The sequence below is a fragment of the Myotis yumanensis genome, unplaced genomic scaffold (genome assembly GCF_028538775.1).
Source record: "Myotis yumanensis isolate MYYU_CA2020_CCGP unplaced genomic scaffold, mMyoYum1.0.hap1 SCAF_3, whole genome shotgun sequence".
In the NCBI taxonomy this organism is placed as follows: Eukaryota; Metazoa; Chordata; class Mammalia; order Chiroptera; family Vespertilionidae; genus Myotis; species Myotis yumanensis.
The window spans coordinates 150293725-150309783 of NW_027223754.1; the positions used below are offsets into that span (position 1 = coordinate 150293725).

Here is a 16059-nt window from a genome sequence, read left to right on the forward strand (position 1 = left end):
CTGATGACATCTGATGTGGGGCACCTTTTCATGTGCTCATTTGCCATCTGTCTATCTCCTCTCGTGTGGTATCTGTTAAAGTCTTTAATCAGGTAGTTTTTCTTATTAAGTTTTAAGAGTTCTTTTTATATTTCTATATTCTGTTCTCTGTATATTTTGGACAACAGTCATTTACCAGATGTTTCTTTTGCAAACATTTTCTCCCAGTTTGTGACTTCTCTTTCCATTCTTTTGACATGAGATATTCTTCACAGTTTTAATATACATGATTATACTAATTTTTACTGTGTCGTCTACTTGTCCCTCCATATATTTTCTCTATATTGTATGGAATTGCTTCTGATCACCTTTTGGCCTTGGCCTGGTAGCTGGGTTGGTTCCAGTATGATAAGGTTGTGTGTTCAATCCTCAGTTAGGGAACCCACAAATAAATAAATGCATAAATAAGTAGAATAACAAATTGATGTTTTTCTTTCCCTCTAAATCAATACAAAAAACGAAGTAGATGCAAGGATGTAACTACATCTCCTGGTGAGGTGGTGTTCTGAGATTTACTAACTTAAATACATATTATTAAACATATTTAAATATATTATTTATAAGATATTTTATGTTTGAATGATGTGTGCATGGCTCACATGATCTGTGAATTTCATTTAGACTAGTAAAGTGGGATATTACAAATCATTTGCTACAATAAAGTGGTATTGGGTCTGACAGAGTTAGGAATACTGTCATTGCTGGGGATCAGGGTGTGACAGAGTGCCTCCCCTAAGGCCACAGGGAGTCAGCCACCGTTCTTGGCATCACAAGCAAGCACAATGGTATCTGAAAAGGTCCAATTGGTTTAATGTTTCAAAGATTCTTCTAATAAACTGTATATTTCATACTGCTACTCAAAAAATACTATAACTATTACTCAATCTAAATATATGCAAAAGAGTACTATGTACTGAGTGATTTAGAGAAGGTTATAAATTGAAGATTTAATCTCAATAGTTGGCCTGTTCCTCTTTTCCTGAAAGGGGATGAAGAACCTAATTCAGAAGAGTATGGAAACCTGGTAAATACTGTTCCAGCTCTTGCCTACCTCCCAGATGGGAAAGAATTAGCTTTCTAAAAAATATATTTGCTAATATATATTTGTGATTTTTTATGGAAGCACATTTTGTTGAATAATTCAACCTGCTTTATTTTCTCATGTGAACAATTTTTTCTAAGAAATTTAATTTTATAGTTTAGTGAACATTTAGCTCAACTAAAACCAATTTGTCATAATAATCTGTTTTCTTTACATGAAACTCTATGGGAGCTGAAATTTCTCTTGAAGAAATTAGTGTGTGGGACCTGGCTAGTCAGGATAGCACCTCAACCAAGGATCAAAGCATAAATGCATGCAGGGGCCAGGTGGCAACTGAATGAGAGAATTGGACACAGGGGAGGGGACTGTGGCTCAGTGGAAAGTACATATTTATTTGTGGGTGGCAGCCACCACTTAGCTTTAATGAATAGTTGCCACACCACATTGGAGTTGGGCCCAGAGTTGCCAGATCTTTTGACTTTTCAAGAAAAAAATCAAATGTCTGATTTGTGTGTGAAATACCTGACTCTCAGATATTGACCCAGTTTAAAACAGACAAACAGACAAAAGTTAACACTTATGTGAGCTAAACAAAGCACATTTATGGGAGATACGTGTCCTAACTGCCATTTTCAACCTGTAAACTACCCCATTTGTTTAGACTGTAGTAGAGTGTAATCCTGAAGAATACTGCCGCTTACCAGTGTTTGTGCTATGGAGACAAAGGGCGATTCTCTCAGAAATAGTAGCCAACCTAACGGAATGGGACTTGAATTTCACCTATTTATCAATTATTGTGAGGGTATTAGCTAACTGCTGTACAACCTGAAGTCCTTTTAGATTTTAGACTGGTCCTCCTTTGTTAATCATGGAGGATTTAAGAGAGAAGTTGGGAAAATTTCAGAGCAGTGGACTCAGGAAATTAGATTAAAAGATCCAATCCAGCTGCACCACCCTTCAGGCAGTGTTGCGTGTGTCTTGCCATCTGTCTTTTGGATTGTGACACATTCATACATGCTCCTCCTCCCTCACATGGTGCACTGCCCCATTCTTTCATTCTTTGGGACCCTCCTCTAGGCAGCAGAGTCCCAAGCATCTGTGATTGTGTTAACAGGGTTGTTACCTCCTTCACCATACCCCTCCAACTGTGTGGTTGAACTCTAAATTCTCTCCTAGCATCATCAAACTTCCTCTTCTTTAATTTTCCCCCATTATAATCAGATATTGAAATGTTAACTGCCCAAATAAAATCTTTCAAAACCAGGAAAAGCAAACAAAGGTGCTTCAAGCATAATTTCTGAAAACAGTTTGATATGTAGACAGTTTTACTTTGCATTGGTTCTGGTTCAAAAATGGTTACTTACCACTGACTGAGAAACTGTCAGGCTCTTTGAATATTAAAAACCGGTAAACTGTGGTGGAGTGTTTTAAGTTGATCTATATAAAAAAGACATTCTCTCCAATGAAGCATCATCTGTTCGATAATGTCAGTTCTTTTGGATTAAACTGGGAGCTTATCACTACAAAACAATGTGGACTCTACTAATTTAGTAGTTATAATTCAGACGCAGTTGGGTAAGTTTTGTTGCCTGCATAATCTCTGGGGACATATGTACTTGAGAAATTAGACACATAAATCAGGATATACTAGTATGCTTAGTTGTATGTTAGAAATGAATGGCAACAGTTATTTTTGAACTCCATTTCAATAGCATACTCACATAGAAAACAGTGATTCACCGAATGCAAATAAGTCTCAGACAAGACAATCTCTGATTTTGTATGAAAAAATACCTGCAATAGGCAGTACTTGGCAATGTTACTTGTGATCTTTAACAAACCACAAAAACATCTTTGAACCTTCTTTCCTCATCTATAGAGGCATCACCTCATTATAAAGGAGAATTAAATTAAAAGGTTATGTATTATTATCATTTACTTATTGACCTATTCAAAGTCTAGGTTCCAGATCTTTAAATTTCACTGTTTTAAACTGTTCTGATGTATTTTGGTTGGGGGAGTCAGAATAAAAAAAGAAAAGATTTGGAACCTAAGGACAAGTAAATTTTTGTTTAAAGATGTTCCTAAAACATTTTATAGTATCTTTTTGTCAGCATCATTAAGTTTGTGTTTCTCTTCACAAATTCACTTGGGAAGCATTGAAAAAAACAAAAGGGAAATCTGTAGGAACAGTAGGAATTCATTGGATCGAACTTTGCACACTTCAGAGCTGAAATGTTCCTGGTTGATGAATATTTACCTCTCAAGTAAATGTCTGCCTACTAATCGTTAACAAGTCATATTTGAAAATAGAGAACTATTCACATCTAGAAGAGAGGCAAATGCTTGTGAATCCAACAACAGATAATGCGAAGTGCATTCACTCCCTTCTGGTCTTACAGACTTGATATTATGTAGCCATGGAAGACTTTTATATAGTAAGTAGCTTTTTAAAAAATTACATTTCTGGGAACATGGAGTTGCAGAATGTTATTTGTTTAGTAGGTAATATGTTTGCTTGCTGTCATGTTTGCTTACTTATATTGTAAAAACAAAATGAATTTTTCCAGGTATGAAGCATTCACATTCATTTAAAGACCCGAAGAAAGAAGCCAGAGAGAAAAAGATTAACGCTGACCTGTCTAGACTTCAGAGTACCTCCTTCATGGTGTCTGAAGTGTTTCTAAAAAGGTTGCTATTTTAGAGACAAAGGATGAACAGGGTGTGACCATTTCTCAAAACTTCTCCTCCCCATCTTCACTAAGAACCAGCTTTTAATGTGCTCTTTAGCCTATTTATTTTCATATTTTTAAAAAAGTGTACCAACTCTTGTGTTTGAGTTCACTGTAGGCAGAGTTGGATTATTTGTGTTTCTTCCCCCCAGAACCATGCAGTTTCTTTTATTGGCTGATTATGATATGCTGTTACCAAGCCTATGAGCAAGCCTCTCTGTGAAGTGCATTTTAATATTTAGATCAAATAGCGATTGGAATACACTAATGCCCAGTGGGTAAATGTGTCATTTGAAAGCAGCTGCTGAGCCTTCTCCCTGCTGCTCCAATTAACACATAGAGCACACTTTTGTCAGCAAGAGGCAGTGCCTATGGATGAAACCACTTTAACTGCTCATTAGTATGATATGCAAGAGAGCACAAAGGGTTAATCAGTCCATCCAGAGCAAACCAACAGCTTTCAGGGCAGTTTCCCAAGCCCTGCGCTTTGCCATTGCAAAGGGCGTTCGATGAGGGGGGTGGGGTTGGCAGGTAAGAAAAAGCTGGTTCTGTCTCCAGCTTTGGTTCAGTCCGTTGACCAGCAGGAGTCCCCGCCCCGCTCTGCTCCTGCACCCCCGCCCCTGATGATGGAGATGTTGCATAGTGAAATCCTAGTGCTGGGACTCCCCTCAGCTGAATTGCTTGTTGAACTTTGTTCTCCTCTGTTTTGAAGCCTTTTGAAGTCCAAAGCTTCGCTGTTAAATTTATCTCTTAGTCTTTATCATTTTACTTTCTCCCTCTTTTCCTTGATTTTCTTCTTAAATTGCACATTGGACAGTTTACTGAGCAAAGTAAGAAATCTTGTCAAGGCGAACCCATATCGCTGTGTTGTTTTTGTTTTTCCCTGCCTTGGCTGAAACCTCTGCGTGGATGGTAGCACCGAGGCAGATGGAAGGGTAGCACGTCCCGGTTCGGTGCTGGGCGTTCATGCTCCAGCAGCCCGCTGAGCAGCTGGGCTGCTGCTGCTGGGCTCCGCGCTGGCTGAGTCAGGCTGCGCGGGGAGGGAGAGATGGACCGCTTCCTGGGTTTCGTCAGGCAAATAAGAAGATCTAGGAGAAGAAAGGGGAAAAAGTACCGGCCAGAAGAGGATTACCACGAGGGCTATGAGGATGTCTATTATTACACTTCAGAGCATTTCCGAAGTAAGCGCTCCCCTCCACCCTCCCGCTCCTTAACAATAAACCTTGAGTGGTGCTTTAATCTTAACTGCAAGAGGTTGCCCAGATAGTATCCTGGGTGAGCAGTCTGTAAGTACTGAAGTGCTACCTATTGCTTGATTTGTTGCAAGGATACCCATCAGATAGCATCCAGACAGTATCACCTGCCCAGGTCTATGCAGATGATTAATATTTTAGGTGCAGTTCATTGATTTTGTTATCATTTTAATGAACCATTCAAATATTATCTTGCAAGCCAAGGTAGTAGATGGTTAAATTACGTTCTGTTGGAGGTGTTTTTCAACAACTGTGTTTTCTTTAAAATAGGGAAGGCTAGTTTATTTGGAAGAAATAATTGATCAAGTTGATGGTGATGATTAATGCTCCTGATACAGACTTCTAGACAGTTACCTGCCAGGAATCTGAGGTGTTATTTGTATACGGAAGTTCAAATGCTTTTCTCTGATGCAGGTTCATAATTTTGTTGTTAAATTAAGGGGACTCTTATTTGCTGTCAGCGAGAAGCAGTGATACCTGTAGAATAAAATAATATGCCCATATTAAGACTTCTGTAAATTAGCTTATAAATAGCAGAGAACTGGAGTTTTTCTTGTGCTTAGTAGTCCTTTAAGTTCCTGGTGAGGGTGAGACAGGTCCCAGGAGGTTTAAAATGCCCAGGAATGCCTATGGGTGCAGAGGGAAAGCAGCCACATACAGAGATCAATGAGTTTCTGAGGTGTCCTAAGTGGGTAGAACTGACAGTGATCTATGATCAGCATTTACAAAATTAAAAAAGATGTTTATCTTCTTGAATAAGGATCTTTATAAACTTGTATTACAGTTCTAATTCTTCCTGTCCTTTTGATGTCTTGTAATATATCCCATCTACAGCATCTGAGTGTTGGCCAATAAATAATTTAGAATCCATTTTTTGTGGTATTGATATCCATGAGAATTTGGTCTAAATGCCAGAAATTCTGTTGTGATTGATGAAAACTGAGAGCTGAAAATTCATGTGGAGGCAACAACACAATAATGCAAAATTATAATTCTTTGACACTTGCCTTGATAACATGGCTGTGTGGCTTTACAGAGTAATCTATGAATTTCAGTTTTATGTTTCTCTTCTGTAATGCTTTTACATGAATAATATGCTCTAATGTAGTGACAGTCTATGTTTCCTAAATTTAGTTTCCATAATATATTCAAGAATTAAACTAAGAGTTGTATCACATCAAAAAATACTGTCAGCTTGCATGCATAATTCTGAAAACTGGTAGATTAAAAAAAAACCTTAGGAATTTTCAATTATGTTATGTTTGTTGTACAAATGTCTTACAATCAATATATAAAATGAATCAAATTTATAACTTTTTGAGTTTGTATTGTGATGTGTTTGTACAAATTTAAAAAAAAATTCTCAAACACCAGCACCCTATTAGTTTGGGTAAGAATTTAAAAACAACAGAGATACTTTATAAGTTTACAAAATGTGCCTACAAGGAGAAATATTTGTGGTGGAGTCTAAGAAATATCCTCGAACTAGGAGGATGCTACAGCTAAGGCAGTAGTCTTTATCCATCAAATGCAGTAACTTAAAGGGAATCATGTCTTAACTTATCTGATTTGTCAAGGTCATGCTAAGAATAAGATGCTAAGCATCAGAAGCGATTTGCTTTAGATGCAAAACTAACATGCTTTCCCCTGTGATGTATCAGAGAGCACCCATTATGTGTAACAGGTAACTTTGTGGAGTCAGATGCAGTTTGTCTCCAACTTTAAACTGTTGTATAGTAAATGTGTGTCACGGAGGACACAGGCCCTTGGCATTTCATTAAATGTTAAATAGCCAGAGCTTTCAAAGAAGACATGTCATATATTTAATGACTTCTCAGTGCATCTTGGTTTCGGTTTTGGGGCCTCTCTGAATTGGGTAGGGGAGACATCCACTTATATTTTATGGCTCTAGCAAAGTATTAAAGGGTGGGACTGATTTGAAAAACCAATCCTCTCAAATGGGTAATATGGTTTACTTCAATTACATCTACAGCGTATCTATCTTGATTAGTCTTTGGCATACTTTGAAAGTTTATGTTCCGCGTATCTCTAGATGGCTTAGAAAAACTATTTACATTAAGGCTAAAACATGGTGGAATTGACTGAAGGTTCACATCTTAGTTTATGGTGCCATTGAAAAACCAGAAGTGTTGTTGCTCTTGCTTTTCTTCTTATATTGTTTGTTTCTTGAAAGAAGCTTTACCTCCCAGTGTTGCCAGTTTAGCTAGTGGTCCAGATTACCCCAAGAGCTTTATTCATATAGTAATGAAAGACTGAGCTAGAAAGACCCTCCCAGAAAATTCTCCAATAAGTATGCTCTTTTTTAGTACATTCTCTAATGTTGGCTGATATTTCCCCTAAATAATGTCTTTTCTATGGTGGTCTCTGGTTTAGAATTTTACTATCCTTTCCTTCATCTCAAAGACAACACAGTTTATAATCTCATGAAATGCAGAAGCCCAAATTAAACTGTCTGGGGGATCTGAGCTTATGTTTAAGAAGTTACTTAGAAAATAGGTGATTTTTCTGTAGCTCCAGTTTTAATAGTGATGATGATAGGCTGATTTTGAATCTTCCATGATTTTATTTTAACGTGATGTATGTCATTGTTCATGGGATGACTCTATTTAGTGTTAAAACATCTGCTTTCATCATTCATCTATTCTTTCATAATTCTGGGATTAGAGTTTAAATAAACTAGACAAATGCTTTGGGCAAATCCCCAAACTTCTCTGGGTTTTCATCCCTTAAAATGTGACAAGAGGTGGAATTATTGGTTAAGATTTTTCAAGTTGTGGAACTATATAATCTTTGTAATTTTTGTTTTATTCTATGACAGTTCAGATAAACATATTGGCTGAAGGATTTTTAACTGGATTTCCACCAAAAAATTCACCTGGATGCCCAGAGGGAATTGTTTTTCTGGCAGGAATTGTCAGTAGGGAGATTCTTTCCTTTGTGATAATAATCTATCATTGACTATTAAGGAGTTTTGGGGAATATTTTTAAACCCACACAATTCTGAGCATGTTGGTAAATCCTAGATCTCTTCTTTTATTTAATCTTATCTGCCAAGAAGCACCATTTACTCTGAAATTCTCACACAGAATATTATATTTTTTCTTAAGAAAAACTGGTACTGGTTTCGAAACTGATTCATAAACATGAATGTAACAAAAAGCCAGAGAAGGATCTTGAAATTCACTTTTATTATGTTTGGTGCTTTTATTTGTTTTTCACTAAATACTGTTATAGCAATGGCTTTTTAAAGGCTCTGGAAGATCATATTTTGATTAATCTGTGATACAAAAAATAAATCCACACCTGATAATATTTAAATTATAAAACAGATAATGTAACATTTAACAAGCCCTCTCTTAGCACTGCTCATATCTATACTGAAATTCTGACCTGCCATGGTCATGCCGGGCAGGGTTATTGAATTACTTAAAAAGGAGGAATTTGTTTATCTCTGACGAATGGGAGTATGTGAGCCACTCTCACTTATGGACCTGGCACCTTTTGCATACCTGTAACGGCATTGACGTAGGCATGGAGTTCCTCCATGGTAACCTCCCTTCTCGATTTTCTCCCTGAACCACCTGGGCCAGAGCAAAGCTGTGCAGGAAAGCTGTTCAGGGCAGTCATTAGCCACCCGTTCACCTCTTCTACTGAGGTCCTTCTAGGAAATATGGTTTAGACCTTCCAAGAAAAGGTCATTTGTATTTGTAAATTAACGTATTGTTGTTGTTTTTATTGTTGTTTGCCTATTCTAATAGATGTTGAGCAGTAATTGTGATGTGCCTGTGTAAAAACATTGTTAGCTAAGTTACTTTATTAAACAGGGTATGCATCTAAGACCCCTAGTTATTAGCCAGTTCAGGTTTTAAAGTGCCTGAGATGTTCAAACTGCTTTTTTAAAAAACTGTAAATTTTTTTTAGAATTTAAATTAATTATTATTATTGAAACCATTACAGATGTCCCCCATTCACCACCACTTCCCTTTGCCCATCTCCCCAGCCTTCATCCCACTATTGTCTCTGTGTCCATGGGCCATGCATATATGTGCTTTGGTGAATCTCTTCACCTTCTTTTATCCAATGCCCCCCCCCCCCCCCTCCTCTGTCAGTCTGTTCCAGGTATTCGTGCTCCTGAATCTATTTTGTTCACCAGTTTATTTTATACATTAAAGTACATTTTAAGAGGGCTGCTCACTTTCTTTTATTTCATTGAAAAATGCCCTGTATTGTTCTTGGAGAAAAAGAAAAAACACACAAAACATATCTTGGAGAAAAATGAAATCTCCAAGGTGTGTGTAGTCTGAGAATTTTTTGGAATTGGTATGGGTAATTCATTTAAATAATTTATTCTCACTAGTTAAAGGATTAACAAGATTTATTTTTGGAAATTCATATAATCATATCCTTTCTGCTTCCCAGAATTGACATCTAATTAGGATTCTCTCTCTTGATAAGGGTGCCAAAGCGATAGAGTGAGAACTTTTACATATACTGTGGGAAGGGGGCTGATTCTTGCTCCTCTATGTGCAAATCAAAGGGGGTGTTGCCTCCCTCAGTCTATGGGAGGTGGTAAGGGAGGACAGGGAGCAGGGAGAAGAGGAAAAAATAGGAGGAGAGAAGAGGAGAGAAGCAGCACCTTTTATAGGTTATCCTTATCCTCCAAGGTTTACAAGCATAAACACCATTTGTTTCTGTGTTAAAAACAATGATCATCGAACGGACAGATCTTGAATGTAAGATATTGGATGATTTAAGCCTTACCTATACTTAGTTTGACTCAAGAAATCCCAAACGAATTAGAAGAAACACCAATTATGTAGAAGCTGGGCAAACTTGATTTTTTTTTAAATGACTACACAGCTTATTTTCCTTTCCCAAGAATGGCTTTCCACCTGCAATATAGTTGTTTTGTTGAAAATTGATTGGCTACCACATACCATTTGTTTGGGGTATTTTGTGTCATTAACGTTATTATCTCTAGCTGTATTTTCCCCATGTGGAATAATTTAAAGAAATATTAAAGTTGAAAGTGACCTTAGAGTCCAACCTGAGTGTTTTCTTGGGATGAATAAGCTGGGATACAAGCAAGTTAAGTGACTTACCCAAGCCCCCACTGATCCTTGCGAAAGGCAGCCCTCCTGATAGAGCCTTATTCCACACTCACCGTTTAGTTTTAGTTGTCCAATCACCTCGGATATTTAAGGGCTGGATCCATCTATGTGTGAATTATAACTATTCATTTCCCTCCTGGGTGGCTTTATTCTTTAGAGCAGTGGGTCCTCTTGTCTTAAACTAAACTCTTGAAGAAAAACTAACTCCTAATATAATTAGTCCAATTAACAGGATGTCTTATTTATAGATGATGGTAATGACGGTGATTGTCAGCGACTCAAACAACCAACTAACAGTATTTCTGTATCACCTCCCATTTGCTCTGTGATTTGCCAGTGCGGCCGCTTTTGTCAATGCATATCCCTTCAGGGGACTTAGGGTGGCATAATTCTATCAGAGAACCTTAGCGTTAGCTTTTGTTTAAATCTTCCAGTACATCGCATTCCCTCCCAGATGAGGCAAGTCGCTGAACATACCTATGTCTCTTTTAAACAAGTTCGAAGTTACATGTTCAGTTATTTGCATATTCCAACAAATACATTCTCAAATTTTTATCTAGACCCAAATAAATATAGACTCTATTAAATTGCATGTGAAATAAGACATCATGCCTCCTCTCTAGTCACATTATTCTCTCACCAATGTAACATATGGTATGTGGAGGTAATTCCTTTAATGCTATTTTTGTTTTAACTACACAAATGCAGAAGAGCTCTGTATCGGGCCCACATTTATGTGATAGCTTTTCTTTTTCCCCTTAAAAAAATGTACTTCTAAAAAGTCACCAAATCTTCCGTTGATTTAATGAAAAACACATAGTGCTTTCTGTTTGCATGATGTGGTGGACATCTATATGTCTGCCCATTGGGAAGAGCAATCTCATATTTAAAATACCCCTGTTTCCACCTCCAATTCGGTCATTATTGATTGACCAAAATTGACATGATTATATTGTACCATTTCTTTGGCTAAGGTGATTGGTCAGGCAATGGACACATAAACCATGCTGGGTCAGTTCGAGTGCTCCTCTGGGAATTTGCAAATTCAACAGTGTCCTCTACCACATGGAAAAAAAATACAGTCTGGACTGTGAGAGAATCAAGTCAACATGCAAAAGAGATTGAGATGAAGGAGAAGAGACCCCGTCACAGATTTCTGGTCATAGTTCTAACCCTTGAGGTTTCTAGAGCTGCCCAGATTGGAGTTCATGTAGCTAGAAAAGACCAGAACTGGGATTGAAACTCAGGCTAGTGGCATTTTTTTTTTAATTTGGAAAATATGATTATTTGGGCATTTTTATTTGATAGAAATAAGTGCTAGAGATGGAAACTAGATTTGTTCTGTCCTCTAAAATGTAATTTTCTTAATGAGATTAATGAACTATGTAACTTTATTTATTTTTTAAAATACATTTTTATTTCAGAGAGGTCGGGAGAGGGAGAGAGAGAGATAGAAACATCACTGATGAGAAAGATTCATTGACTGGCTGCCTCCTGCATGCCCCCCACTGGGGATCGAGCCCGCAACCTGGGCATGTGCCCTTGACTGGTATTGAACCCGGGACCCTTCAGTCTGCAGGTCTATCCTCTATCCACTAAGCCAAGGCTATTTATTTATTTATTTTTAATCCTCACCCAAGGATACACTTTTTCATGAATTCTGAGAGATAGAAGAAGGGAGAGGAAAGGGACAGGGAGAGACATCAGTGTGAGAGAGAAACATCACTTGGCTGCCTCCACACACGCCCTGACCGGGAATGGAACTCCAGACCCTTTAGTGCACAGAAGACGCTTCAGCTGAGCCACACCGGCCAGGGCAGAACTATGTGACTTTAGATGACTCACTTGGATCTCTATGCTTCTCATTTACAAAATTAGGGCCCTATATTCCAGGGTAGAATGACAAAGACCCTGAGAAAGGAATCACCAACAGGCTTAGTCAGAGAGCTCAATCTCTCAGGACAGCACACAGCCAAAGCAGGTGGAGGAAGGAGACAGCCAGTGGGCAGATTTGAGCAGAAGATTTCTCTTTGCAGCATAACCTGCTGTGTGTTCTACCATCCTTTTGTCTTCATTTTTCATTCAGAGTTAAATATTATTTCAGAGGGGACCATGCAACTTCCCCTGATTCATCTCACTGGAGTTCTGCCCCTAGTACCTACAGCTGAATAAAGAGGACTTGGAGACATAGACAGTTATTTCTAATCAGCATGTGCCCTGAAACTAGATGCTTTGCAGCGGTTCTCAATCTGTGGGTCACGACCCCTTTGGGGGTCGAACGACCCTTTCACAGGGGTCGCCTAAATACATCCTGCATATCAGATATTTACATTACGATTCATAACAGTAGCAACATTACAGTTATGAAGTAGCAATGAAAATAATTTTATGGTTGGGGATCACCACAACATGAGGAACTGTATTAAAGGGTCTCGGCATTAGGAAGGTTGAGAACCACTGCTTTAGAGTATAATGTACAGGACAGTGAGATCCCCAAAGGATATGTGTGGCATACATGGGCGCACTCGCGCGCGCGCACACACACACACACACACACACACACACACACACACTCTGCACTCACATAGATATTCTTGAAGTAAACAACAGCACCCATTCCTTGCTGTAAGGCAGTGGTTCTCAACCTTCTGGCCCTTTAAATATAGTTCCTCATGTTGTGACCCAACCCTAAAATTATTTTCGTTGCTACTTCATAACTGTAATGTTGCTACTGTTATGAATCGTAATGTAAATATCTCATGTGCAGGATGGTCTTAGGTGACCCCTGTGAAAGGGTCGTTCGACCACCAAAGGGGTCGCGACCCACAGGTTGAGAACCTCTGCTGTAAGGCGATATCTGTTTCTCTCAGAGGCAGCTCACTATGGTGGTTAAGGATGCGGGACCTGGATGAGATGACCTAAGTTGGAATCCTGGCTCTCTCCCTTAATTGATATGTGACCTTGACAGATACATTTGCCTGTGCCTCAGTTTCCTCATCTATGAAATTGGGACAGTAACTATCCATCTTACTAGATTTTTGTGGATTAAATGACATAATACGACATTAAGTGATTGAGACATAGTGAGCACTTAGTAAATGTTAATAGAAGGAAGCTTTATTCATAAAGTAATGAGTAAGCATGTTGGATAGTTATGAATGGCAGACTAGAGAGCTTAAATTCTTTGTTTAGGCTTCAGGGCACTGTTGTAGGTTTTTTAGTATAGGTATAACCTGAAAAGAGCTGCACTTTAGAAAGATTAGTGTGGGATTAGTGTATAAAGGGATTTCAGGGAAAGACATAAATAAAAGAGCAGATAGGGCAGTTGTGGGAAAATGTAGGTGTGAACAGAAAGAATATATTCAACGTACTGAGTTTGAGTTGCCAAGTTGTCCAAGGAGAATTGTTAGGAGACAACTTAACATGTAGAAGCTGGAACTGTGGTGAGGGTACAGACAGGGCTCAAGAGATTTGGAAGACATGGGTCTAGATTTGAGGTGACATATAATTCTTATTACTCAAAAAGTAAACTCCTGTTCTCATGGAAAAAGCCTAAAAGGCCATTAACTTGGTTTAAACAAGCTTCCAAAGAACATGGCATCCATGAAAGAGAAAAATAAAAGAACTAAAGGACTAAGGAAGAAACCACTAAGAAATTGTTTTAAAAAATCATAATATGAAGTGAGATGAAAAAAATAGCAAAGTTTCAAAACATATAATAGAACTGAAATGCATGAATATGTCACAATATATATTTACATACTGTATATGAGGCCCCTAGAACCATAAGAAATGCAAAAAATTCACTGTTAATAACTTTCTTGAATTGCTCCCCTTAAAAATCAAATTGCCCCCCCCCCCCCCCGTGGGTGTGTGCCCCACATTGGGAACCAATGGACTAGATGAACTTGGTTAGGGTCACTTCCTACTCAGTCTTATGCTGGAGCCAATCCAGGAAAAGTGATAAAACATGCAATTCTCATGATATAAGAGAGAGTTTCAACAGATAAAGGAATAATTTCTGTGAATACCTTAACACTCCGGTGTGGGGTGAATTTCCCGCCAAAATATAAGATGGCGCGGGCAATTATTTAGGTTTCCCGCGCAAAATCAGGGATTTTTATGATACCTATTACCCCAATGGGTATGAAACGGTTCGCATACGCAGGTAGGTATCTTTGTGAACGGCAAACAAACAAATATTTGGTAATACGCAGTTACAATCGGCCCAAGTTTACACGTTTCCCGCACTCCACCGCAAATCTATATGAACCGAGTTAAGACGGCTCCCGCGGAGTACGCGCAATTCACGCGAGCCGACTTAACTCGTTTCCCCCACTCCAAGTGTTAATAAGGGAATTTGTAATGAGTACTGAATTGATTGCTCATTTGATTAATTTCTTCTAATGATAATACAGCAGATTAAATGCAAGTTGATTATGCAAAGGGAAATGCAACTCAAAAATAGGTGTTAGTCTGTGTCCGTGATATTTTTCTCTCTTTTTTTTTTCTTTTTTGCTTTAGGGAGAAGAGTGGTGGAGGGAGGTGGAGGAGGGTGTATGGAGGATAAATGGCTATGGATGGAGACTTGACTTAGGATGGTGAACACACAATACAGTGAACAGATAAGGTGTTGTAGAATTGTGCACCTGAAACCTGTATAATTTTGTTAACCAGTGCCCACCCCAATAAATTCAATAAAAAGGAAAAAAATAGATGTTAGGTTTTGAAAGTTGGATTTTTATTAGTGTTGTGCATTCAGTTGTGGTATCCTAGAGATAAATCTACTTCTAAATGAGTTTAGGAAAATCGGGAATAGTACATGCTACACAATATGAAGAACCTCAAAAAATATGCCAAGTGAAATAAAGTTAGACTCAAAGGTCATCTACTGATGCAAATAGGCACAGGATGATGGAAAAATTCTAAAAATTTGGCTATGGTGATGGTTGGACAACTCTGTAACTGGACCTTAAAATATTATTAAATTATTTTAAATTTTTTTAAGGTGGGGGATAGGCACTCCAATATGTACAAGGTTTTATTTATTTGTTTATTTATTTATTTCTACTCCTGAGTGGCAGTCTTGGTTTTTTGGTTTTTTTTTCCTCCACTGTGGAATATTGTAAGCATTATTCAATCAAGAAGTGATTATTATTTTTTATTAAATTGATTGGGGTGACATTGGTCAACATAAACATATAGATTTCAGGTGTGTGTCTATGTTACAAGATCTGCATATTGCACCAGATGCTCACCACCCAAAGTCACATCTTCTCCTGTCACCATATATTAAAGAAGTGAATATTAAGTAACAACTCAGGGAAAAAAGTCTAAGAAAACGTTGAATACAGAATGCTTCACCATGGTGCCAGAGGGAAACACTCCCAGTGACATTTTAGAATATATATTAGAATTGATTTTATACCTTTTTTTATTTGAAGTGTTAGAATTCTACACCAATATCTCATTAACTGTATCATAAGCTTAGAGCCATAAAGCTTTCCTGAAACATTGAGCCATAGAATTGAATTCTTTAATCAGCTACCTTCTGCACGCCCCCTTCTGGGGATCAAACCTGCAACTTGGGCATGTGCCCTGACTGGGAATCGAACCCTGACCTCCTGGTTCATGGGTAGATGCTCAACCACGAAGCAACACCAGCCGGATGAGAAAGGAGTGTTTTAGCTAAAGTGATTCTTCTTTGAGAGATGGATGGTTGAGCTGACCCTGATTGAAGAGACAGATGCACTGTGTGAAGATCTGTTTAGGAGGCTAGAGCATTAGGAGTTAGAAATGTAGTTATTCATTTTAATACAATACTTGTGTTGACATCTTCTGAATGGTCTGTTTCTTTAAAG

The 16059-nt window shown here is 38.1% G+C and overlaps 1 protein-coding gene across 8 annotated transcripts in view; it reads left to right on the plus strand.

Annotated features, from left to right (window-relative positions):
* The window catches only part of GRIP1 (glutamate receptor interacting protein 1), a 663902-nt gene that overhangs the window by 264792 nt on the left and 383051 nt on the right, over positions 1-16059 (plus strand). For 7 of the 8 annotated variants that reach the window (XM_070409777.1, XM_070409778.1, XM_070409782.1 and 4 more), the window contains exon 1: positions 4820-4994. The exons of the other annotated variant lie outside the window; for it this stretch is intronic. In XM_070409777.1, the coding sequence (XP_070265878.1) occupies positions 4862-4994 (133 nt within the window). In that variant the 5' untranslated portion in view covers positions 4820-4861. Of the gene's footprint in view, positions 1-4819; positions 4995-16059 lie in introns of those variants that run through there. 8 annotated transcript variants of the gene reach the window in all.